The sequence below is a fragment of the Peromyscus californicus genome, unplaced genomic scaffold (genome assembly GCF_007827085.1).
Source record: "Peromyscus californicus insignis strain IS unplaced genomic scaffold, ASM782708v3 Scaffold_6__1_contigs__length_162567912, whole genome shotgun sequence".
Taxonomy (NCBI): domain Eukaryota; kingdom Metazoa; phylum Chordata; class Mammalia; order Rodentia; family Cricetidae; genus Peromyscus; species Peromyscus californicus.
This window is the reverse complement of record NW_026294584.1, coordinates 143,722,095-143,749,045: the sequence shown is the minus strand read 5'-3', so window position 1 is coordinate 143,749,045 and position 26,951 is coordinate 143,722,095. Positions and strand designations below refer to the sequence as shown.

At 43.5% G+C, this 26,951-nt stretch overlaps 2 protein-coding genes across 3 annotated transcripts; both read right to left on the bottom strand.

Moving 5' to 3' along the window:
- Nucleotides 1-370: 370 nt before the first annotated feature.
- Nucleotides 371-9,111, bottom strand: Gabarapl1 (GABA type A receptor associated protein like 1). Its single transcript, XM_052720624.1, has 4 exons — nt 8,757-9,111; nt 4,715-4,793; nt 3,604-3,722; nt 371-1,601 (listed from the first exon to the last, which is right to left on the bottom strand). The coding sequence occupies exons 1-4, from the start codon at nt 8,844-8,846 to the stop codon at nt 1,536-1,538; spliced, it is 354 nt and encodes a 117-aa protein (XP_052576584.1). The 5' UTR covers nt 8,847-9,111; the 3' UTR covers nt 371-1,535.
- Nucleotides 9,112-19,409: 10,298 nt separating this feature from the next.
- Tmem52b (transmembrane protein 52B) lies at nt 19,410-25,496 on the bottom strand. Of its 2 annotated transcripts, XM_052722202.1 has the most exons (5): nt 25,371-25,496; nt 24,301-24,344; nt 22,568-22,606; nt 21,929-22,095; nt 19,410-20,168 (listed from the first exon to the last, which is right to left on the bottom strand). In XM_052722202.1, the coding sequence occupies exons 1-5, from the start codon at nt 25,422-25,424 to the stop codon at nt 19,924-19,926; spliced, it is 549 nt and encodes a 182-aa protein (XP_052578162.1). In that variant the 5' UTR covers nt 25,425-25,496; the 3' UTR covers nt 19,410-19,923. The 2 variants fall into 2 exon arrangements, with proteins under 2 accessions (XP_052578162.1, XP_052578164.1); XM_052722204.1 differs by lacking the exon at nt 22,568-22,606.
- Nucleotides 25,497-26,951: the final 1,455 nt, after the last annotated feature.

Here is a 26,951-nt window from a genome sequence, read left to right as displayed (position 1 = left end):
TAATTACTGGCATATGCAGCTGCCAGCCAAATCTGGGACAAAGGCTAGACATTTGCATTCCTAATTAGCACAGCACGCACCAGCCCTCCACGGTGAGGCAGGCAGACTTTAGCTTTGAGAAACACATGAAGCAGCGACTGGGCACTTACACACCAGGCGGAAAATCATGCACACAGAAGCACTTCAGGCACACTACACTGTGACATTCACCCCTGGGCAACAACTAGATGAACACATATACGTCTGACCCTATGTAAGCACACACTGCCAACCCCACACCCACTTCAATCTCTTCGAAAACTCAGGTGTCCACATAGCCTTCATTCAAATGCAAACCAAAAGGAAAAAAAAGTGACCATTCTGCATTCAGTGGATTTTTAAGGTAAGCAATTATTTTATTTCCCTGGTCTGACAGCATTGACTTCAAAGTATCAGAACCTGCAGCTGACAAGGCAGACATACAGATTGCTCCCAACAGGGAGGACGCTCTTCATTTGTAGAGATGAATTGAAATGTCATGTGTGAATGCGATTCCTGCTCCCACCCCCTCCCCACATAGCCCCTAGATGAAAATGAAATGAGTAAAACCCCCATGAAACGCTGGAGTCCTCACTCCATCTTTTCTGAATAGCAGATGGCATGGAGGGAAACAGCTGGCCATCACTTAGCATTCCGGTGCGTGTGAGATTGAAGAGCCCGCAGCAGGGGGAGGATAAGTGGCAGGTGTGTAATCTAGCTTACCTTGTAACCTGGACCCTCCAGTAGACACTCTGTCCCTGTACATGAGAAAGCTGAAGGAAATGCTAAAGGACTGATCCTGAGGCTCCTGAAATTCTAAGGTACTTATGGGATGAGGAGAAGAGATGTTCAACCCTGAACTCCAGTTTAATGCCATCCAAACTACGGGCAGTCGTAACCACGTTCCCGCACAACCCTATTTCCCAAGAGGACTCCATCTAAAAGTCTGTGCGAACGTCCACTGCCACACCTGGGGCGGTGCGTGACACTTGTGTGGAAGAAAAGGATTAGGAGAGGGAGGAATTGGAGACAGAAGTCAGGGGTCACAATGCTTCATTGACAGTGGGTATTTTTGGTCCCTTAGGTATGGTCCCCGACAGCTCCTAAAGCATTTTTCCCCCTTTCCCTATGTGGCCTATGCAAATACCAAAAATCAAACCTCTGCCCAAAGAGACAGGAGTTGCTGCTGAACTGTATTCTTCTCTAGTGGCCACCTGCCCTCCTCCCAACCTTCTCATGAAACTGCACGAAAACTCACAGGAAGGCTGTGAATGATGTCGTCCCCATCCCGCTCTCACAGCCAATCCAACACAAGTTCTTCCTGGGCTGAGGAAGCGGAGAAAACTAACAATTGAGCTTGTGAAAAAAAGACGACAGTGTTTGCGGTGTGATGTTTTCCGATGTCTTCACCTTGCGTCTCCTCCATGGTTGGGAGCCCTCCCTCTGGTTCCCCAAGTCCCACGCGCACCCCACCCCTACCCCCAAGTCCAGGTGCTCCCATCTGCTGGGCTTCTGCCTCATTTCCCATAGACACTTTCATCACTGTAGGCCACATACAGAAAATAGTCTTCCTCGTGGTTGTCCTAAAAGAGGAGACGAGAAGACAGTTCAGAGAATATTAAACATTCATGTTCACTGTCTCTGTGATTCTGAGTCTTGAACAACCTTGAAGGGGAGACACCTAAGTCATCATTAGCCTCCGTTAAAACAATGGAAGAAGGCTGGGCGTACAGCCCAGTGGTAGAGCATTTGCCTAGCATGTGTGAGGCCTTAGTTCAAGTTCTAGTACTGAGAAAAAGGAAAAAAAAAAAAAAAAGAACAAAGAATAGGAAGAGGTATCAACTACATGTTGGTCTCTGACTTCATAAACACAAGTTTTATAGAGAATATATATCAGCAACAGCAGAAAAATAACTTCAGTAAAACATCCATTCTACAGTCAGCATTAGTCAGGGGAATTTCTTTTTGCAGTGGTCAACAGTGACTTCAGAGCCTAACAATTGGTCAAAGAACAGATTTAAGTGATTAATGTCTGGCCACAAATGGTTTATCTAAACTGCCCCCTCCAAAGTTCAGGGAATATTGTGGTAGAAGAAGAAGAAAGAATTTAATGGGGGTGAGAAGTCACTGGCAAGGTGACCATGCTTCCATAAACAAACTTCCCACTTGTCTAAATGACCCTAATGACATCCATTGGGTTAAAAAAAAATGGAAATAGGAGGTCTAGCTAGTAAGATAAGCAAGAGTGGGAGGGGAAAGAGAGAGGGTAAGGGGCAGGGATGAGTGAGATTGAAATATGATACGTACAAGTACGAAAGTCAAAAAACAAGAACAGTACAATGTGAGCTGAACCCTGGTAAGCCAGTCCGTCTTTTCAGTAAGTTTCAACTTTCTTGGCATGTTTTCAAAGTTTTCACAAACAAAACATTGGGAAATAATTCTTATCTTGGAAAAAAATATTATTCTGTGGCTGAGGAAGGTAGGTCACTCAGTCAAGCACTTGCCGTGCAAGCCCAGAGGACCTGAGTTCAATGCCCAGAAACCAGATAAAAATGGCATGTGCAGGGCTGTGTGCTTGTAACCCCAGCACTGGGGAGGTAGACACACAGGAGGATCCCTGGGGCTCACAGGCTAGCCAGGCCAGCCTATGGGTGTGCTCTAAGTCAAAAAGAGACCTATCTCACGGGAGGCTCACAGTGTTCTTGAAGATGACCCCTAAGTTGTCCTCCGACTTCCATCTACCTGTGCGCACACACACATGCAAAACAAAAACAAAACAAACAAAAAGAACCCTTCACCCTAGCAAGGAGAGCACAGATACCACAAAACACATACTGACACGCATAGTCACAGGGATTAAATGCTATGGAATAAGGACAAGACTAGAGGCTACTCGATGTGTATGTGACTAATGGGGCACAACGGGAAGGCAGCATCTTGTGTGACAGTGTTCAAGAAGAAGTACAGTTGCGATCTTAGATCACATCATTTATATATGAAGTTCTAATTACACTTTTTCTCCAATCAAATCCTCCCTTAATTTTATATTTTAACTCATTCACTGTTCTCAGATAATGGGAACTCTTGGTGGTCTTAGGTATGTTCTAGAAAGAAAAGCATCTGGATGTGGTTGTCATAAGCCAAATCTGTAGAGTTTATGTGGGGACTAACTGTGATGACAGAGCTCCAGGTTCAGATGGAAAAGGGATCAAGCACAGCTGGTGTTTCCTTTCTCAAGTCTAGGGCTAGATGGGGATGGGGATGACTGACGAGGAGGTGGAGTACACAGCTCACTAACAAATTATGCTTCCACAGAAAGTAATAGAACGATGGGCTCCTGGTGATCCCTTGCTATCAAGAACTACTCAAATCAGGCAAGATTGAAAGGAGATTTCAGAAGATTAAACTGAGAAGGTGCTCCATCCCTAAAGGACAGGGGTATCTAATCTCCCAGCTTCACACTGCCATGTGTAAGAGGATCCCCATAAATAACACCTCCTGCCCTACTTCCCAGGTGTGTTAACAAACCCTGGAACCAGAGCTAGGGGACACCAGGCTGTGCGGTATTGTGACCAAAACCATTACCTCATACAGCTGGCCCATGGTGGCACTCGTGGGAGGGATAGTGTTGTTGACAAAGAAGAATAAGGCGTCCTCAGGTCTCAGGTGGATTCTCTTCCGGATTAAGAAGTAGAACTGGCCAACTACATGGAGGAAACATAGAGGAGGGCAAGAAAAGAAAAAGGATTAGTAAAAGGGGAAATCTCAGGAAAACCAAAATCTATTATATCTATCCCCTTTAGCATAAGAACAATCTTTTCACAGCCAAATCCTGGGTCTCAAAGACCCAAGATCCTTAGTGGCAAAAGAGAAACTGAGGCCCCTACAGTCCCTGACACATGACGGTGGGACTGCTTCTCTTCCTCCTTATTCAACCTCAGACCCAACGTTAGCATACTCACCCAGCATAATGACTACTGTGGAGGAGTATGATGTAGATCAAAGAATTCCTGTCTAAAATGGACCCCTGATACTTTTCCAGCTCCATTCCCACCCTGAGAGATCCACTGGACTCTGGACATCCCAGCACAATGGGGCAAGTATCAGGGCAATGAGTGTATTCATTGCCTCTCCCTGCAAACCATGAAAAACTTCTGGAAGACTGACAAATGCATGAACTCTAGGGCAAACGTGTCTAAAAGAATCTGTCCAGAGTATACTGAAATCACCTGGCACTTCATTGAGAACAAGGTAAAATCTAAATACATGTAATTCAAAACAGAAGATATGCTAGTGTCTGCAGTTTTTGTCCCCCAAACAGAAATATGTTTAAGAGATAAAGCATTTATCTCTTAATGAATCTCTGAAATGTGATCCTCCCATGGCACTGGGCTGGCTTTGGAACAAATGGACCTCCGGATCACCATGGCTGATTTTTAAAGTGGTTTAAATGACAGACAATTGTTCCTTTACTCCAGAGTACTGCTTTGCTGTGTCTTCATGAGCGAGACACATGAGTCATTGGGAAATCCAAACAGAACTGGAAACAGAAGGGCACAGTGTGCCTGACTACACTGGCCAGCTCCCTGAAAAAGCCATGCACAGTCACAACCTATGTGGTCACCAGCTTAGACTTGAATAAAGATCAAAAATGCTTTGCCTGCAACGAAGGGTCAGAAGAGAGAAAGATTGTTACCAGTGAGGTCAGAGGGCACAAGGTACTTCCTCTTGTCCAGATCAGGGACCCTGGCTTTAGGAGCCTTCTCCACGATGACCTAGAAGGAGGACAGGAGAGGGGATGAAAACTGCAGACCTTAACATTGCCCTTTTCCTTCCACCCCTTAAATTTGCCCACAGTATCCAGGCTCAGTGTAATTTTTCAGTCCTTGCTTCCAACGCTCCTTGATATTATACAACTACAAATTACCTATAGGAACAGTAAAAGACCATTTACCTTATGGTATTTCATTAAAAAAATCAGGAAGTTGTTTATAGGATAGTCTAATGACCTATCGGCTTTATTCTTTTCTCTAAAATACCATTTATGGACTGGGGAGATGGCGTGGTGATAAAAGCACTATATGTGAAAGTCTGATGACTGAGTTCAGATCCCTAAAATCTGTGTAAATGCCAGGTGGACGTGTGGGCCCAACACTAATCCCAGTGCTGGGAAGGCAGAGACTGGAGATCCTGGGCCAGGCTGTCTGGCTGGACTAACTGAAGTGGCGCGCTCTGGCTTCATAGTGAGTAATGTGAAGAGCAGCCAAGAACTGTACCAGACATCAACCCCTGGCCTCTACTACGTGCATGCATATCTGCACACAATCACACACATGCCTCCTCACATGTGCACACACTTACACACACATACACACAGAGTGGGAAACGCCATTTATTACAGACATAACATTACAGCTTAGATCTTCACTGCCTTCCAAAGGCCCCTATGTTAAAGAAGTGCTCCTACTTTGGTGCTATGCATAAGTAAGTGGTGGGAACTTTAAGGGGTGGGACCTCATGGAGTTTTAGGTTTATTGAGCCCTCTGTGCTCCCACCATGATAGGCTGACTCACCACCGGCCCAAAGAATGGAGCCAAGTGAGCACAGACGAAGACTTCTGAAGCCAGTAGCTTTCTTACCTTCTAGAAGGTGACTGTCTCAGACATTACTACAGTGACAGCTAATACACACAGGTAACATGGCTCAGACTTCAATCTTTGCAAAAAGGTGTTCACTGCTAAGTGAAAACTACTGTGAATTTTTTTATGGGTGACACTTTATGAGAGCAATGCACTGCATCATTCAGCATTATTAACTATGTTAGGATTTTATAATATCTACATTAAATATTTTATAACATTTTTAAAGGTTATGCATTTTTGTAACAAAGAAAAAGACACACAAAATCTTAGATGTTTATATATTTACTTAAAAAACAGAAAATAGATTGCAAGGATATTAACATCAGAGTCTTCGTTTTGAAAAACTCATCTTAGATATGAGAAATGGAAAATACCAAAAAGCGAGGAAGCAGAAACAGACACTGGACAAGTGTCCCTAGACACTGTGTGACCTTCAGGGTGTCTCAGACCTGTCTAGGCTTCAGCACAAGCTGCACCTCAAAAGACCATACAAATAAGTACACATAAATGCCTGGGTAGACAGAGGTGAATCCAAAGCTTCAAATTAAACAGAAAAGAGCTTGAAAAGGAGACTAGTAATGGACCAAAAATGAGGAAGGAAAGAAGGCAGGCTACATATGACAGAGCACAGGAAACAAGGGGAGCCCTGGTATTTACCACAGGAACTCTGAGACCTGGCAGCTCCCACCAAGAAGAGAAAAAAAAAAACCAAACTGTTTTCTCCATCCGTGGCAGGTGGCTCATACACCATAGGGCTGTTTACAAATGTTTAAAAATAGTGTGTCCAGCAGTTCCTGCTATTACAGGTTTCCAACACTCTGTTATTTCAGGATCCCATGATCCCCTCTCCCAAGGCCCACGCGCACCTCTTCTGAGGCCAAGCTTAGGTTGTGAGTCAGACTGCCTTAGAAACTCAGTGGCTTTTCTGTAAACCTGAGCATAGTAGGATTCAGTTCTGTGCCCAAGGCCTGGGGACTCTGGCTACAACTCTGAAACAAAAACCACGTCTCTGGGGCTAAGGGTATACCCAGTGATGGAGAGACCACGGGGCAAAGGGCTCCATCCCCAGGGCTGCCCCCCCAAACCCAAATCTCTGCCATTTAGCAGAGCTCTTCTCTCACAACCAGGATAAGAGCCATAGGTTGAGAACCTCTCAGGTTGTGGATCCATGAGATCTGAAAGAGGCTTTCTTTGCTTATAAATTATCACTGAAGTAAAACATTCAACATCCAGTCATGAGCAGGAGATGAATAAGGAGAAACTAAAATATTCTAGTTGAGTGCAGTAACCAATTGAATGAGAAAGGCTCCTATTTTGAGGAAATACAGGGATTTTAACTGAATTTGGAGATGGGTACATGCCACAGTGTGTATCTCTTAAAGTTCTTAATAACGAGTAGACATTCGCTTAGGTTTCCTGACTGGCACTGGCCTACCAGCTGAACTCTGGATGGCAGCAAGACTTAACCTACTTCCAGGACTCAACCATGTAAGGTGTACACTTAATTCTGGTTAATCGAACTGTACTACAAACTGGAAAAAAAAAAAAAAAGACAACCTGAAGGTCAAGGGCTCTAAAAGCCCTGAAGCGTGGCAGCCAGGCTGAAATTCCACTCTGCCAGCCCGCAATGTCAGATCTTTGGGTGATGACTTCACTTCACTGTGTTTCAGGCTTACATGTGTAGCACAAGGATTGTGATGGTGTGAGGTGAGTCCGTGAATATGCAGACAAGACATTCAGAGTGCTGGCTGCTATGTGGTCCACGTGTCCTTTAAAATATTGGGGGGGGGGGCTGACAAACAGAGAAATTTTCAAAGCAGTCCTCCGTGGAAACATGTGAAGGAGTGTGTACTAAGAATGCATGGCTAGTGTGTTTCCAGCCTTTTCCTTAAGACCCTTGTGTGTAATGCTGGAGAATGGTGGAATACTTAACTACCCCCTTCCAAATAGAAAATGGGGCTGGGAACTTTTTCCCGTTGGGCCTACATTTCTTGTGGAAGTGATAGCCGAGATAAGGACTGAGGAAGAAGCCCCCTAAAAGTACTTACGCATCAAGAAAAATTATTAGGTAGATCCAGCTCTTTTACCCTTTAAGTTTACTAGTAATGCTAATCTAACATCATTGCCTGTACAGATAAAGAGAACGATTTTAAAAAGCCCCTGCTCCTCTATCCACAGTATCTAACAGTAATGTCGTCCTCAGCTTCCAATTCTGCTGCGTAGCCTTCAAAAGAGAAGGAAAAAAAAAAAAAAAAAACAGGCAATTGGGCGGGGGAGGGGGTAAAGGGAAAAACACCCGGATGCTGAAGACTCCCTCAGTATTTTTCTCCTAATTGCATGAACTAGGTTTTAACTGTTTAAATCGGGGTATAATTTCGTGTAGGAAATGGTCCTCAGTCCTCGCTCTTGGGATCCAAGAGCCCAACCCATTCCCAGTGCAGGTTAAGGCCTTCTTTAGCATCGCATGGTCAGGGAGACAGTAATGATGATGAAGCAAGCTGACTGTGGCGCCGCAGAGAGTGTGACCTTGTTTGCGGGGCCCGCCTGGTGGACCCCCCCCCCCCCCCCCCCCCCCCCCCCCCCCGCCTCCTAATTCTAAGAAAACGCAGGGTAGAATCTACTGACTTCTCAAGTTTTTCCTCCTACGCTCAAGGAAATGAGGACGAAGCTCGGATTCATGGAGAACCACATAAAGCAGACATGGATGGTCTCAAGGCTCACCGCACCTGCCACTCCATGGTTGCGCTGCGTTCTCTATAAACGCATCCGGCCTGGGCCCCTAACCAGTCGCTCCCGCACACACAGGCCGTGCCATGCGCACATTCCCCACCTCCACGAGAGCTGAATCCTGCTGAGTCACCCGCCACGCAGGTTGCGCTTTCGAGATGCCAAAGGTGGGCACAGGCCCTGGGGATATAGGTTTGTCAAAGCCGATCAGGATATGATTCTGGGGACCCTCGTATGACAGGGCCACCCGCCAGTGCCAAGCTACCCTCCTGCTCCAGGCCACCCGCCAGCGCCAGGCTACCCTCCAGCTCCAGGGCAACCAGCTCCCGAATTCCCCAGCTCTCCCTCCCCCTCCCCGCCCCCACTCACCGGCACCCGGTCCGGGTATTTCTTCCTAATCTTTTCACCTTCCTTTTTCCGATATTCGAAGGGATGGTCCTCCTTATACTGGAACTTCATGATGGACCGCAGGTTTTTCGGGCTCCCCGGACGGGGCCTGCAGCGCGCGCTGGTGACTGTGTCTCGCGTCTGGCCGCCCCCGATCAATGTCAACCTTATCACAATCGCTCCACCCGCGTCAGCTCCCACGCGCCCGTCGCCGTACTACGCGGCCAAACGTCCAGAGAGGGATCTGGAGATCTCCCGGCCCGAAGGTAAAAGACCACCAGGTAAAGAAATCGGGTGGCTTTCCCCAGGAGCTGGGAACACAAAAACACCAGGGCGGTGTTGTGACATCATGAAGCCCCGCCCCCATCCCGCCCACGGCGCAAAGGATCTTCTGGATGGGGGTGGACAGAAACATTGATTATTTGTGTGTGTGTCCGTTACGCCTAAGCTTTTCTAAATCACTCTAAAACTTCTAACAAAAATAAAAAATCTTTGTTTCTATTTTTTATTATTGTGATTTGATATTAAAGATATTTTTAACCCAAAGAACGCTTTAACAAATGTCTTCTTCCCTCCCCTTCGTATTTCTTGCTTGGTGCCCAAAACAAACACACAGGAAGAAAATCCAGCTGTTTCCAGAGCAATGGGATCAGCAGTCTGGTGGAGGAAAAGCGCCAGGCGTCACGAGATCTGTAGCCCAGGCTGAAATGTTCTGTACTTGCATTTTGACCTTTGCCTGGCACCCGTGGCTGGCCTGGCTTCTCCACCCCAGCTCTTCCTCGCCTCTCTGGCGTCCTTTGGTTTGGACCTGTGCTGGAGTTGGTACTGAGACAACATAAACAGAGCGTGACTCAGGGATTTGAAGAACGTGTAAAGGTGAAGAACATTAAGTCATCACGGTTAGGGGAAGCAATGCCAGCGATGAACACCCGGCTTTAAGCATGTTCAAAAGAGAGACGATTCCATTCACTTTATCCTGTTCGCCCAGAAGTGTGGTCCTGGGTTCTTGAAAACACAGAGGTCAAGCAGTTTAGGTGACTATGGTCCCCCTAACAATACTTTCCTGGGGGATGGGTATCACCTGCAGGGTTGTTGTCCTGATGAAAAGGCTTCATGGGAACCAAAAGCCCTGGTTGGCACGCGAAGTGGAAGACCCTAAGCGGTACAGAAAGGGTCAGCCAGGCCAGGTCCCTCTGGCATACCGGGTTTCCCACTGGGAATCTTTGGATGCTGGGTCAGTCTACTGATCCTACTGGCAGTGACTCTCCAGACCTAGATTTGGGAAGCATCAAACATGGTGAAGATAGAGGTCGAGGATGCTTCGTGCTGTGCAACTAGAATAATTTGTAAATGGTACCAGGCAAGCAGCCTTTGTCGCCTGCTTTTTTTTTCTTTTTTTCTTTCTTTCTTTCTTTTTTTTTCCCAAATTACTCTTAGTGGCTTGGCCTTAAAACGTCTACAAAACAAATGAACTAAATTTAACTACCGAAACAAGAAAATAAAATGCGTAGACCGCTTCTTGTTCTCCTAGGAATCTTTGAATTGTCCCTACATATAAAGACGGATGAGTTAATGCATCACATTGTTATGTTTATATTAATAATTTTCAGGCCTTATTTTCAAGTTGAAAATAGTTTAATACCTAGTTAAGCATTTTACCTTTGACTCAAGTACAATCAAATTCTTCAGAAGAAAACTTTACAACCATTTGAGACGAAACTGGGGATTAAAATAATAATACGGTTGTTTTCTGAGTGACCTTCATTTTTTTTTTTCATAAAATGTACAATCTCAATTAATTGAAGGGCAGTTCTTCAGTCTAGTGACAATGTATGGAGTACATGAAAAATAAAAGATGGAATGTTAGTTAATCACCTATGAGGGTTTTCTAAATGTATTAGGAGCTGGAGAGGTAGTTCGGCAGTTAAGAGCCCTGGTTGCTATTCCAGGGAACCAGGGTTTGATTTCCAGCGACCACAAGACAGCTCAGGACAGTCTGTAACTTCAGTTCCAGGGGATCTGATCCCCTCTTCTGGCCTCTGCTGTACACTGCATGCTCATGGTGCATATATATACATGTCAGCAGAACACCCACACAAAATAAAACAAAAATCACTTAAAAAATACAAAATGTATCTGTTTCTACAATTTTACTATTTGTCCTCAGAAGGTTCTTTAAAATGTTGCACAGAGGTATATTTATAAATTAACATTCAACCAGATTTTTAAAAATAGCTTAAAATTCCTTTAACCAGAAAAAATGCAGTGTTAAAAAGATCACATTTTCTCATGTAGCCACTCCAAAGGCTTCATGTACCACTCTGGCTTTTAGGTTTATGAGGCTGAAACTTCTTGGTTTTTTATGCATATTCACTCTTGTAGAGGATTTCAGGCTAGTACCAGCAATACCATCATACCCACGGCTTCAACTGTTTTCTTCCTGTTTGAAAGTACTGCATTTCCCTTCTGAATGTGAACATGTCAATCATCACACTACATCTTGAAAATTACCAGTACCTCTACAATTAGGTAACACTGCACAGAGTTTATTCCCAGAGTTATATGCCTCACATCCAATACATTTCATAATTTTCCTCAGCCAGGCACTAGAACTTGAAACTGAATATAAAGTTGTTTCATTTCTTCTGTTTATAATTTCTGTTATCGTGTATGTGGATGAATAAAAACCAGAATTAGGGTACTGATCTAGATGGAACTAGAGATGTTACTGTCAATCGTCAGAAAATTGTTAAAGACTTTTAAAAAGTTTGTTTTTTTAAGTTTTAAGTAAATGGTTACCTACAAAACAAATGCTAAAGATCCTGTGACTGAGACTTACTGATGCCCATGCCAGGATCCTTTCTTGCCCCTAATGTCTCCTTCCCAGACACAGTGAGCGCTCTGACATCTCACTGATGTGTTTAGCACCCTGAGGCAATGGCTTCATTATTTTACACACGATGCTGCTCAGATTCAGGACAGTGTCTCAGTACAGGGGAGATGTGAAAAGCTCACGGACACGCGTTAAAGCCACTATTATCACCCATGCTCCTTCCTCATGGCGTTTAATCTTGTTTTCATCACTTGTGGGTGGTGCAAAGACAGACAGCAATGCCAAAATAAATGTACTAAAGCTGATCTTCCACTGTGTCCTATCTCTTCACCGTATCCAGCTATCAGCCTGTAGTCTTTTGAAGAAAGTCCATTCCTTAGAAAAGTTTAATTCTCTGCTCTTCCATAGATGCACTTCAGATTTTGCTTCAAGATTGCTGGCACAGTTTGGATGCAACACATCCTTACAGGCTCTGTGCACTTAGTTCACACTGGGTGATACTGTCTTGGGAGGCTGAAGGACATCCTGAAATTCAGGAGGTGGGGCCCACAGAAAAGAATGAGATGTCTCTGTTAGGCCTCTTTTTCATAAGGGAACCAATCCCTATTATGAGGTCTATGCCCTCATGACTTGATCATCTCCCAGAGGCCTCAGCTCTCAATAGCCCATCTTGGTGAATGGAGGGAATTGGGGGGGATTAATCAGTAAATGGATTTGGAGGGACTATACCAAATAACCAATGTTTTTTTAGTCTCAGGTAGACACTAGATAAGAGAAACAAACGTGACATTCAGAAAGATAAGGTAGACAGATAGTTTGAGAGAGTCCTATTGGCATTCAGGGTCCTGGTTTCATATAGCAACCCTATTGGAAAAGCTCTCCCTTCTGGGCTTAGACAATCTCTAGCCACAGGAAACGCCTCAGTCAGACCAGACTGATACTCAGACTAACCAAACTAGTATTCTCTTCCTTTGATGGCTTGGACACACCCCAGGCAGTACCCCTCTGCCTTATCACCTCATGGCAACCAGTGGCCACCTCAGCAATAAGAACACACTAGAAGCAATCTGGCAGAAATGAAGAAATGAAGAGACATGTGTCTCTCAGTCTATCACACTATTGAAACAGTGGACCCCCAAATGGCCATTTTCCCAGGAATCTCATGCTAGGAGACAGAAAAGTCACAAACTAAAGGAGGAATTTGTAAAGGGAACAGATTTCAAACAGTTCTACTAACTTGTCTCATGACCTTCCAGGATGAGACTGAAACCAGATAATAATGGTGGTGTGGTGGACCTCACTTCACCTGGGACTCATTAGACATACATATCTTGGCCCTTTATTTAAACTTTGACCCTGCTTCAGGACCCTGAAGATGGACTTGAAGGGTTTGCTGGAGCTTTGTCCCTCTATCCCAATGTGGCCACATTCAATAAGTCTCCATTATCTGCTCTCACTATTGATTTGGTTCTTTCTATTGGCTATTGAGGATGGGTGACTAGACCAGAATTGGGACGAAGGTTGTGACCCCAAGTTTGGTAACAAATGGCATCCATGAAGGAACAAGACACACAATGAGCTGACGCAAGGTAGAAAAATGGACTTTCCCAGCAGCTGCTGTAGTAACTTCCTCCAGAACTGTTATCCTCTTCCAGTTCAGCATTGACTATTTTCTACCCACACTTGGTGAAACTTGGGATTGCGTTTAGGATTCTCACAAAAATCTGACCCTTGATACTATCTTCTTGATCTGTGGACTTCAGGCTTTGCTTCCCTGCTTTCTTGGGGACTCTGTTGAACCATTGGGGTTCTTTTGAACCATGTGGGGAGTTGCCATCTGGTGATTGGATTTATCTTTAGGTGCTCTTCTGTTGAAAAGTACTGGGGTATAATAAAACAGAAACACAGCAGCCTTTCCCCTTCCACAGAAAAAGGCAGGCATTCTCCTGAGACAGTGTCTACGAATCCCTCCCTAACAGACACTACCACATGGGTGTCAGGATCTCATTTCCTACTCTACCACTCCTTCCTTGCCTCTTGTCTTGGAGTCAGTTTGGTCAAGGGTTTATGCTATGAAACCTCCCTGATCCTCAGAAAGCCACAAGCACCAACTCCCATGTCACCTAAGAAGAGTCTCAGAATGAGCAGAGAAAATGATAGAATCCAGAATTCATCTAAATCTTACTGTGCCTTTAAAATCTAAAGGAAATAATTTTATTCCTAGAATTTCTCATCAAGCCAAACTAGTCTTCAAGTGTGGAGGTAGGTCAGGACACTGGTGACGTGGAGGTCATCCAAACATTTCTTTCTCATGTACACATTTTCAGGAAATGGATCCAGTGTACAGAAACCAGTCAAGAAAGGAAAAGACACTGGATAAAGAAAACAGAACTTAAAACAATGGGGTGGGTGTCTACAAGATAACACAAGTGACTAATTACGGATATATTAATACTCATGCACTACTATAGACTGGATTTTCCTTATGTTCCTGTGCTAAGTGCAGACATACTCATTGTGTCACTATTTAATCATCAATGAAGTAATTTAGAACCCAGAATAATCAAGTATCTGTCCCAACACTGGGGCAGAGATTAAAGGACAGACTCGGAAATTTAACACTCGGAGCCTGGTTTCAGAACTTTAATCATTAATGATCTTTTTCCTGCTCTCCACTAAACTGGTCTGATCAAAATTATTTGTCTCAATATAAAATTTATCTCTCCAAATTGGTCCTGTATTTATTGCTGCCTGGAGGAGAGGATAATTCAACTTTACCACTTACATAGTCATCATGATTAGTATCATAGAGGAGAGGGACCAGTATTCAACTATAAGGAAGACCCTGGTAGAGAAACATTGTATATAAAGTGGAAATCCTGAGAAGTCTAGATTCTTGGAGCACTAGAGCCACTAAGCAGGAACAGGGACATCATTCACATTCAAAGGTGAACACCTAGAATCTGATGTAAAGAAAGGCCTTTAATTTGGTCTGCCTAATCTCAGAACTTTAAGCTTTCATCATCTAAACTAAAGCAGTGGTACCTTGGGGTGGTCCAGCAGCCAATGGCCACACCCCTTCTGAATTTCCTTTCTTGTGTTCACCTTTTCATCAGAGGAACATAACCAAAAGAGTAATATTATCCCTTCCCCTTCTTCAAATACTTACAAAGGCTGTTGTCCAAGACAGGACAAAGTCCAAAGAACTCATGGTCAGTTTTACTATCTTAAAACAATTCCAACTTCTCTTCCAGGACTCATTCTACTTTGCCATTCTCAGAATTTTTACTATTTTCTACAATTCAAATTTTCTTTCTTCTGTTTTCTACTTATTATTGTTATTAATTTTCTCTTAGTCTTTACTTGTCACAGAAACTGTCCTTCTATTGCTCATTTGGTATTTAAAATTTTATTACTTCTCATCTTGAAATTCAGATACTCATTTCCTGGTACCCTTTTCAAACATTAAGTTTGTGAGGAGTTCTGGGGTGGAAAATGGTGCAATTTGGGGTTGTCTAAGGTGTGTGTGCCAATGGAAGGATGACGGCCAACATTACTCAGACAGGGCAAGTCAAATATTTTCCAGAGTTAACACTTGATACTTCTGGAACAACCCATAATTCAATGCAACTATTTTCCCACTCTGCTTGCTCAAGGACACATTTTCCATTCTGGCTTCTTTATTACCATCTAGCTGATTGTATTTTAACCAAAGAATGGTAAAGAAAAATTCATGATCTCCAGACTTGCTAAACAATGCATTGTTTATTTTCTTTCTAAACTCTAATCTAAAACCCTCTAATAAGGACGGTAGAGCCACATGCATATGGCCAACTTAGTTAAGAATCTATAGTACAGGCCTGAACTAGAGGCAGGCCACAGGAGAGTAACTTGTGCTTCTGCTTGCCTGCCCTCCATAGAGAGTTACTCACTCTGGCCCAGTTCACTCCTCTCATACTCTCACTCCTCACAAAGCAGAGTCTGTGTCGTCCTCATGTGAATGAGTAGATGCCTGTTTCAGGACTCCCCACACATTTAAACCTCCTCGAAGGAATTAAGCTATTCTAAACAGGCACTGTGTGCCCCCCTTTGACAGACAAGCTATTGACCATGTACCCCAAGAAATGAGAAATTTCCCTGAAACCTCATTATGGGAGAGGAAAAGGCAAAGGTATCCTAGCTCCAACCAGAAGAAGAATTGGTCTCCAGTACCAAAAATGTGCCAGACTGCCATATAGGAAAGACAGGAATCGGTGATTATGGGTAGGCTCTGATTGCTTAGGGCCCAGATTGAACACCTCTGGCCCTCTGTTTAAGCCTAAATCTCATTTTAGGGCCTGGAAGGTGGACTTGGGGTGGGAATTGACCTATGAAGGTCAGATGCAAAACCTAGACTGTTATAGCCTTCAGGGCCTGGGTTCTTACCTACTGATGACTCCTGTAACAAGAGGAGCCTTGGACTGTCAGGGTCTCTTTGTCCTACTGTATAGATAGGGACAGTCTTTCGCATACAAGCATCACACTAGACTCAGTTTTGACTGTTTGCACGATCTGTAGTTTGGATCAACGTGAAGTGAAGAAAAAACATTATAGTCACCCCCAAGAAACTCCAGAGTAAGCAGTAGAGGATGCAGAGTAAATCTGTAATACTTTTATGTGGGTTGAGAAAGAGAAGCCAGTGAATCTCCACTGATTCAAAGGAGACGGGGAGACACTGAGAACAATCAGCATCTTTGTTTCCTGACTGATTACAACTTGGACACAGCTAAGAATATGATTAAAAAAGAGATAATTGCTGTCATTTTACACACACCTGTAGCTAGAGTTTTCCTGCCTGGCCCACAGTCAGGACAAATCTCTCTCACTTGCCAGTCCCACAGCTGCTCAGACCCAAACAAGTAAACACGGAGACTTATATTGATTACAAACTTATGGCCGTGGCAAGCTTCTTGCTAACTTTTCTTACAGCTTAAATTAATCCATTTCTATAAATCTATACCTTGCCACATGGCTCATGGCTTACCGGCATCTTCACATGCTGTTTGTCATCATGGCGGCTGGCAGTGTCTCCCTCCACCTTCCTGTTCTTTCTTTTCTCCTCTCTGTTGGTCCCACCTATACTTCCTGCCTGGCCACTGGCCAATCAGTGTTTTATTTATTGACCAATCAGAGCAACACATTTGCCATACAGAACATCCCACAGCACTCCCCCACCTTTTTTTTTCAAAAAGGAAGGTTTTAACCTTAACAAAGAAAAATTATATATAATTTGGAATTTGGGCGTAGCTTCTCTTACTACTTCCTGCTGGAGTGGGGTGCTGTATCTTATGGGGACACAAAGAAAATTTTAGGATTATGGAATAGTCCATGAGGCTGTATTGTCTGAGCCAGATGGCTTCAAACCATTCTGGATGTTGGATCATCTGGGCCATGGTGTTATCGGAGACCTTTCAGGGGGTCTTGGCTGGTCAAACATGATGTATCGTAATCTGGAACAAATCCATAGCCTCTGGCTTTCTGTGGGAACAAAAGCAGAGTCTCCTTTCCAAAGCAACACATCCTTACATCCAAATTTTGAAGTCAAGGTATCTTTAAAATATACATATTGGTTTAACTCAGCATCTTTTATGATCAAATGTTTTTCTGCAGTTAAAAATCCCAAAGACAACACAATCCAGATTCTCTGTGTAATATTCATCTTTAAGTGGCTTATTTTTTATATTAATTTTACTGTCTCTTTAAAGATTTTATTTTTTAAAACTATGTATTTGTTTCTATAACTGTATTATCACCTTTTTTGTCTCTTTCAAGCCTACGTATATTTTACACACATTTTAAACTATTATATCTGAATCTGTCTTATTGTGAATCTATTGCTTTAAACTGCACCTCAGCTTCCCAACATGGTGGTGGTATGTTTTCCACCAGCTCTGGGAGCTATCGTGGGTCTATGCTTTTATCTAAGAAGCATGTAGCCCAAAAACTTCTTTTTTTTTTTGTACTAGCAAAGGCTAAATCTACCATGCAGCTTAATGTGCCACTTGCAGAGTGGCACATTCTCGCCATACAGCAGGTCGAGCGTGCACACTAGGAACCCACCAGTAGCTCAAACTGGCAGCTGCCGCTCATTTGAGAGAGACAATTAGGAAGCTGTTTTTAGCTCCATTTTAGAATCTTTTCTCAGGTTTTAGGTGGAAACTCTTGCCCCACGTTGGACGCCATTTGTAGCTAGAGTTTTCCTGCCTGGCCCACAGTCAGGACAAATCTCTCTCACCTGCCAGTCCCACAGCTGTTCAGACCCAAACAAGTAAACACAGAGACTTATATTGGTTACAAACTGTGTGGCCGTGGCAGGCTTCTTGCTAACTTTCCTTACAGCTTAAATTAATCCATTTCTATAAATCTATACCTTGGGAAGTGGAAGGCTGAGAGAGAGACACTGCCAGATGCACCATGACAAGCAGCATGTGAAGATGCTGGTAAGCCACGAGCCACATGGCAAACCCGGGACTTAATCCTGGCTCTTAAGGGACAGCGTTAGGCAGGAAGTTGGCCTGCACAGGAACTGGGAGACTACCCTGGTCCGTACAGCAAAGTACCATCTCAAAAGAAAAGATGAAAAAGAAGGGGAAGAAAGTGAAAAATATCTTGTGGAATGCACGGTGACTGGATGGCTTACTTGGTGGCGGTGGTAAAATAAGGCCACCTTAGGTGCTACTAACAAGTGACGAATGTCAACAGCTTCATGAGGCACTCTACTCTGCTCAGTGATGCAGGAGTTCTGATCACTAGGATCACTAGCAGGTTATACTCACATACGATGCTTTTCCCTCTGGGCTTCAGTGAACATTGCCAGAATATATCTAATGAGGTGCAGCACTAATCAGTGCTTCCCTAGGTCTGAACTTCTCCCCAGAGTACCCCAGATAGTCACCTACAAAACAAGCCGTTTTCTCAAATACCCCTCTGCAGAGCATGTTCAGAAGGATCACTTAAATTTTTTGGCTGTTTATCTCAATCAAGACATTTTTATTGATGAAATAAAGTCACTTTAGGTATGACTTTACAATAACAGCAGATAGGAAGAAGGGACAAAGCAGAACATAATTCTCAGTGGAGTCACTGCAGGGCACTGAAGAGCGGGTGACAACAGGAAAAATAATAAGTAACACACACTTTACAAATCACGCCTTGGGTGTTTGTGTTCTTTGTTGTGCACAATAACGTCTAATTTACAGAGGAGAAAATCCTTCCAAGATTTCAGTAACTTTTCTCGGTAGTTTTCCCAGGGTACGTCTCACTTCTTTGATTGCAATGACAATATTTTAGAAGGTAGTATGTGACCAAGATAGCTTGGCCCTACTCACTCAGCAGGTTCCAGGCTTAAGGTAGCATTTAGTACTTTGAGAATTGGAGAGGTGGGTGCAGAGGAGCTCAAGGAAGGGAATGCATTATCAACCATAGCTCCACTAGGTGGCAGTAAGGACCACCTCTAGAGCCCAGTATGAGTCTCTCTAGACTTCACAGGGTGAAGGCTTTACATCCTGAAACAGGAAGGAAAGAAGCAAAGCAATGCTTTCTTTCAGAGTCTAAAAAGATCATGTGTACAAGCCTCTGTGTGTGTGTGTGTGTGTGTGTGTGTGTGTACTAGTGTTTGCAGGACAAGGCTCTAAAGAGTTTTTAGGACCATTACTGTTCTCTATGCCATGTTTCACACTTTATGTAGGGCCAAAATGGTAGAAAGGTTTTGACATGTGGCACACACTATATTATAGTCTCTCCACTCTTATCAGTACCCCCAGCCCTGTAATCTACAAGTCCAGGTTGGTATTATATGATGTGTAAGTGGCCATCATTGTTCAGCATAATGTTGGTTGCTCCCTAGAAGAAAAGATGCATGTGTTTGGTGCACTAACATCAACGGTTATGCTTGCATTGTGTTTCCCTTCAAGGTTACCACAGTCAAGCAGAGAGAAGAGCAATTTGCGGTATCATCTGGGTTAAAGGAACTTTGTATGCATGCCATAGTTGAAGGAATTCAAGACACCTTAGTGCTCCCCTGCTTTGGTAGTAATCAATATAGCTAGAGGTGAGTTGTAAATTTTGACCATTGGATAAGAAGTTAGAATTCCAATTGTGTATTAGAAAAAATATATTGTTGTAAATGAAGAGTGAGAACCTATCTTGCTGACACACCAATGTCTAGGTGGTATCCTGAACTTTCTGGGTGGTACCAAAGAAAACATTCTATATATCTGGGGATCTTTCCCAACTCTAAGGATGTCTTGGATATTAGGAATACCATCAACATTCCCATCATTGTGATGGGAGTTCTGTCTGAGAAGAGTCCTTCCTTGTGGGAGGCAGCTGCTTTTCCTCTGGTACCGAGGGTAAGTCAGGCGCTTTCTGCCCACACCTTGCCACCGTGAAACGGCTCATGCCAAGAGCTTCCTCATAGCCTGGAAGTGTGTCCAGAGAGGAGTGCAGCTGGCCCAGGGAGCTGTGTGCGTGGGTCACGGCCAGTATTCTCCGAGCTGCAGGGCCAAACACAGACTGAAGGGCTGAGAGAAGAGGACAGTTGGTGTAGAGATGATGGCTTACAAGGTAATATCCTCAGACACTAGAGATTTACATCACATCCAACTTTTCTTTGTCTTTAACCCACTTCTAAACACATTGTCATAACTTTTGGCAAAGTTTAAAAAAACCCTTCAAAGATATTTAACTAACTTTGCACCCTGCCAGAAGAACCTGCTTTCCCCGCTGTCTGAATAATCTGAGTTGCATTTGCACAGTTCAATCCTCCTTCCAGGTTATTCCTATTTTGCTGTGCTAGAAATCAAGCCCATATCCTCACACAAGCTAGGCAAGCACTATTCTCCTGAGTTCCACGCCAGCTCCACCTTCAGATTTAGATCCCTTTGTACTAGCCTCTGAATATTACAACCCAGCCTTTTTTTTTTTTTTTTTTTTTTTTTTTGAGACAGGATTTCTTTGTGAAGCCCTGATTGTCCTGGAACTAGTTCTGTAGACCAGGCTGGCCCAGAACTCATGGAAAAACACCTGTTTCTGCCTCCTGAGTGCTGGGATTAAAGGCATGAGCTACTACCACAGGGCACAAAGCCCTTTCAAATACTTATTTCTGCCGTATTTGTCATTTATTAGTCACAGATTATGTTGCTCTTATTTATGATATGTGTCTTATCCTATGTTGTTCTAACTTGACTTTGTTCCTCAATTTAGGGAAGAATAATTTCATAAAGAACAGAGGAAGAGCTGGGCATGTAAAACATGCCTTTAATCTCAACACTCATGAGATAGAGATAGGTGATTCTCTGAGTTCAAAGCCAACCTGGTCTATACAGGGCATTTCAGGACAGCCAGGACTACGTAGAATGACTCTGACTCAAAATATAAAGACACAAACAAAAAAACAAATAAAACAGAATAGGGGAGGGAAAATGTTCTATCATAATTATCAAAGAGGTGTTGGGGCTAAAATTTAGCATAGCAAGGCTTGAGGAATACCAAACTGAAAGTGTAAACCGCCATTTTTTTTAAACATACAAAAAAATATAGTGTAAGCCAGACCAGGTAGTACAGGCCTGTAATCCCAACCATTTGAGAGACTGAGGCAGGGGGATTATAGGTTTAAGACCTGCCTACACTACAGTGTAAATTCAAGGATATATCGTGGTCAACTCGGCACAACCATTTCTTGAAATAAAAACAATGTAAAGGTCTAGGAGATCTCATCAGTAACATGCTTGTCCAGCCTGTGTCCGATTCTGGGTTCCAGACCCAGCATCACAAAAAGTGTAAGAAAAACAAAGAAAGAGAATGTAGCGAGGCGGTAGTACACACTTTGATTCCAGCTCTCCTGAGGGGAGGGAGGGAAGCAGGAGGATCAAGAGCCAGACTGGGATACAGGAGACCATACTTGAAAGAAAGAAAGAGAGGGCAAGAGAGGGAGGAGGGGAGGGAGGGAATAAAGAAAGGAAGGGAGGGAGGAGGGAGGGAGGGAGGGAGGTGGGAGGGAGGGAGGGAGGGAGGGAGGGAGGGAGGGAGGGAGGAAGTCATGTGAACCTTGGCTCCAATATTTTACTTTGTTCATCAATTTATCATCAGCCAAAAACTTGAGAATACAGGCATCAGTGATAGCCCAGGCCACCACACAATGGGTTTCTGGAAATTAAAATGACTCTGAACTCCCAAACACTCAGTGCTAGTCGGCAGTTCTCCCTACACCTCCGTACCTTTCAGAACTTCTTTAAACCTGGGCCCTCTATCTCGGTGGGTGTTCTAAGTGGAGTGCACTCACATGTGATGGTACTCTGGAGAGTGCTGTCGTGGTCAAAAGCAATGACGGTCACTTCATAGGGTGATGGGGCCCCATCTTCCCCGTTTTCTGGGCGGCTCAGACAGCAGCGGAAGCATACTGAAGTCAGGCCACAGAGGAGAAGCAACGCGCCAACCACCACCAGCAACCTGCAAGAGCCCACTGTCAAGTCCAAGCTGTGGCCAGCTGCCTCCCAGATCTGACATAACTACCCCTTAATGTCTGATCTTGATCATTGTTCATCTTTTATAGAACACTAATAAGATTTTAATCCCCAGGGTTTCATTTTGCATATATGAGTCACTGATTTTTTCAGCAAGACTATGCCGGTCATGAGAACAAACAATACTGAAGACAATTTGAAGGGGCTGCTTCTCACTTCACTGTACAAAAGTGTTTCGTAAGCACATGCTGGGGGAAAGACACTAATTTCTTGACTTTGGCTGAAGAGATTGTATTGAAATAGGAAACCATGGTATATTGTCACATAGGTTAGAGATGAACTAAGGAAACTTGTGAAATACAGCTATGTTTTTATTCATACTATTAGCATATGAAAAACTTTAAAAAAAAATACACAAAAGGAAGTCTCTTTGAGGGTATTATATAACTCCAACTTACCATATATACCAGAGATGAACCCAGTCGGTGGACAGACAACTGTGGAGAAAAAAAGAAGTTTGTTATATTAAAAATCAATAGTGTGAGCTGCAAAAATCATGGTGTTACACTTAATACTATGTTATAATTAAAAACATCAAAACATCAAGACCTAATTTTTTTTTTTTTTTAGGAAAGTTGCACTTTGTAACCTTGGCTAACCTGGAACTGGAATTCAGTTTGTAGATCAGACTGGCCTTGAACTCACAGAGATCCATCTGCCTCTGCGTGTGCCACCATGCTCAGCTAAGACCTACATTTTTAAAAGTCCAATGTAGCTAGTTGAGTAGAGTTTAATTTAAAAAAAAAAAGATGGCATTGTTGTGCAAATCATTTTATTAGGCACTAAAAAATTGCATTAAAAAAGAGTGGCTGTGAAAAGAATTAAATGAATGGGGGCGTCTGAGAAAGGAGAAGAGGAGAAGAGAACAATTACAACAAATTCTGTTTGAAAAACGCTGTGATGAAACCTAATTCTTTCCAAACTGATATAAAACAAAAGGAAAAGAAAATGTCTGCATGACTATTGTGAGCTACTATGATGGAAATTGTCAAGAAAGCATTTGGCATACAAACGTTTTAGAAGTGACTTTGAAAACAGACACGTACATTAAGTTCATATGCATGTGAGACCAATAAAATGTACATATCAGGAAAATGTCAGTTACATGCATGAAAGAAGTCACATTTGTAATTTATATTTCACAAGTTCTTGCAACATCCTCCCTCTAAGAAGGGCCTACAGAACTGATGGGTGCATGCACTGAGACCAAACAGGAAGGGAGGAAAGGGAGAAGCTGGCTTCACGCAAGGAGAGCTAACAAGCTTCGGCAGCTGTAAACTTTCTCTGGAGGGATGACAAGGAGGACAGAATGGGAGAGACTAAAACCAAGAGTCAGAGGTGGAGAGAAGGAACGTGTGTGTCTCTAAAGATATGCCAGTTTTGTCACTAAAATAATAATTTAAAATACCACTTTCTACTAAATGTATATTGAGATCTATTCTTGCCTTCTAACTTTGGTCACACTTGCATAGAAAATGCAGTTTGCATTTTCCCTGAAACAGGGTATCATCTTGCTTCTCACATTCATCATTTGCTCAAAGCCTTTCACTTCTACATTAGATTCCAAATAATGACAGCTGTCCAAATCCTCAATGTCACATTCCCAGTATCAAATATACACATGCCAAGTAATTATGGTGATCCCTAATTGCTTAATTCCCCTCACATCTGACAGAACTGGCTGCTGGGAAATGATTCTGCAGCGGAATATGTGTTTTCCTTTAGCGTGAACTGGATTGTTATTGTCTGTAGTCACTTGAAACTAAGGATTTGAAGTGCGTATACTACTATGGGAATCACCCAAATAGATAAGCCGGTGACTGGCTGTTGAACCCAGTCTGCCCTGATGAGTCACTGGAAAGCACGGCCAAAGAAGCCGTTTGCAGGTCTCCTTGACTACGTGTGTTTTAATGAATTGTGCTGCACTGATGGGAAGACTGGCTTTACAAAAACGTGCTATTGGCCAGGTTATTCTGAGCACTTCGGATGACATACACGTCGGTGCGAGTAGGCGATGCCCACTTAAGTAGAAAAGGAAGTCAGAGCTATGTACTGGCGTTTTAGCTTATGCTTGGGTGTGGGTGCCTTGTCTGTCTGTCCTTCCTCCCGGCTTGAACTCTCAGACACTTACTGTTCAGCGTTGACACAGTTTTCCTCGCATCTGGCTCCAGGAAGCTGGGGGAAGGAAATAATGTCAGACAGAGAAATGGTCACATCTGCATCATTCAGCAGCCAGAGAATCATCCCCCAGGGCTGTGCTCTGTCAGACCTATGGCCATAGGGTTGGCCTGCACTGGGCTGTGACACTGAGCGTTCCTTTGCCCATGATTACTTCTCATGAAGCACAAGCTCTAGGCAGGGCGGGGATCTTAAATGTGGTTTGGATAGCGGCTGAGCATCTCCTGGGGAATGCTTCTATATCAGTTTGTCACCCTGGAAATCTCCTGACCGATCCCCTGGGACATTGCGATGATCTTCCTTGCCCCTGCCCAGTTGAAAACTGAATTCAGTCTTCAATATATCAGTAACTCACCACCCAAGAAGAGCAATGGAGGGACAAAATGTTACAAAGAAAGAAGGGAAAAGGAGAGAAGGAAAAGAGGAAGCCAAGAGAACATACAAGAAAAAATGTACTTTCGTACATCAGTTCACTTGTGTGGGAGGCCAAGCAGACAGCCTGCTCCCCGTGTAGGAATGCGATCCAGGCTAGTTTCTGTACCGTTTCTTTCTCTGCTAGACTTCCTAGCTGTGTGGACTTGGCCCTGGGATTTGGCCAGAATCTCCCAGTCTATCCATCCTTTTCTCAGCTAATGGACGACTCAGAGGTTTTTCTTTCACCATGGAATAAAATAAAGTGTTTAGAATATTAAAATGGCATTGAAGAGTCCTCTGAAACTGGCGGGACGGCTCAGTGGGCAAAGCGCTTGAGTTAGGATCTCAGAACCTTGTTAAAGCCGGGTGTAGCAGCAGCATGTGCCATCTCTGATTGTCCTAATCTCTTTCCATGGGCATTGTTCACACACACACACACACACACACACACACACACACACACACACACACGCACACACACACACACACATCTTTGAGTCTCCTCCGTACTAAATCTGTTATTATCCCATCCGTCTCCTCCCAGAGTCAGTATAGCCAAAGAAATGATCAAAAGAAAGGTTCTCCTCACCTTTTCACACCTGAACTCACCGGGATGAAATAAACCAGGACAGAAGCCATCACCACTCGGGCCCAGGCTGCCATTAGGTCGAACACCTGGTCCAGAAGGGTCACGCCGGGTGCATCTGCTGTATCCTATCCATGCTCAGTGCCACATGGAACTTCCTGGTCCAGAATTCCTAAAGAGAAATTTTTTCTCAGCAATAGATCAATATCTCTCTCCCTTTACACCCCTCGCCTTCAAGTTTCAGGATTTATCTCTCCTCTTTCCTCTCAGTTTCCTTCGCTTTCTCTATTTCTCTTCACATGGTCTCCACATTTGTTCCTTTTCCCCTTCCTTTTGGTTATCAAACCTTTCTGTGTATTTAATTTTTCTCCTTCTGCCCCCAATGGAAAGGCATTCAAAGACACATTTGTCCTCTGAATTAGATTTTTTTCCAGTCTATAACGAGAGACTTGGATTTGAAATAGTTCAAAGGCAGATTGAGAGTGACCAGATGTGTTGTTGTGCTCATCAGGGAACTGGTTACATTCTTGGCTTGTGGATGACTGCTGGAGTCGGAAAGTCACTCTGCCAATCTCCCTCCACCCTCTCTCCATGTGACTGGCATCCCCCTTCTTGTTCCTTGACCCCCCCCCCGCCCCCCCCCACACACACTATGTTGATAATCAACCCTGCTAGTTCTGGGTCATTTATTGCAACCACTCAGCAGGACTGAAGGATTCCAAATGAGCCAGAAAGCCGGGTCCCATCTTTAGAGTAGGAAATGGGTTTGAAAACTAAACTCTCTGGGTGCTATCAATCTTCTCAGCCTCCACTCTACTTCAGTTTCAATCCCATTGAAACAAGTTAGACACACAGGCCTGATTTAAAAAACTGGTTTCCAAGACAACTCCACTGTTTCTCTGTCTCTCTTGGTACCTGCTCCTCTCAAAGCACTATTGTGATGTTGCCATGTGAGAATCAGGCACAGTGTGTACAACTGTGTTTCTGTCTACTCAGGAGGCTGAGGTAAGGGATCATTTGAGTCTAGTTCAGGAGCATGAGGCTACTCTAGGAAACAGCAAGACCTCTATATCAAAAAACATATTATCTGCAATGTAATAAAACTTAAAGTCACATTTAAAAATAAGCACACCACAATGGAAGAATGTAAAATGATTATAAAGAAAAATATTGTGTGGAAATAGTCAGACCAATGCCTGACATTTATGCAGGAATCCTTTACCCAGTGCAAAGTACTAAGTAAGAATATTCAGTGTAAGTTTACAGTGACATGTCCATTTCACAAGATTGAACAAAATCACATTTCAGATGTTTTCTAATTAATGAGAGAAGACTGCAGGGTGGGCTCCATCATATCAAAGCCTCACAAACCATATGATCACACTGTGACAATGTGATGTGGTAATGTAGAATGTAAACAATTTCCTTTTCTCAGCTAAAGGAAGTAAACAGTGAGAGAATTCACTGGTGCAATCTTAGTCTTTCCAAGTCTATCCATTTATTTTTAGGACATAGGCTCTTGAGTGAAAAGTGTTTTCCAGATATCAATTGAAAATTCATTAAGACAGAGGTATTTTGTAGGACTAGAGAGGAACATTAGTTAC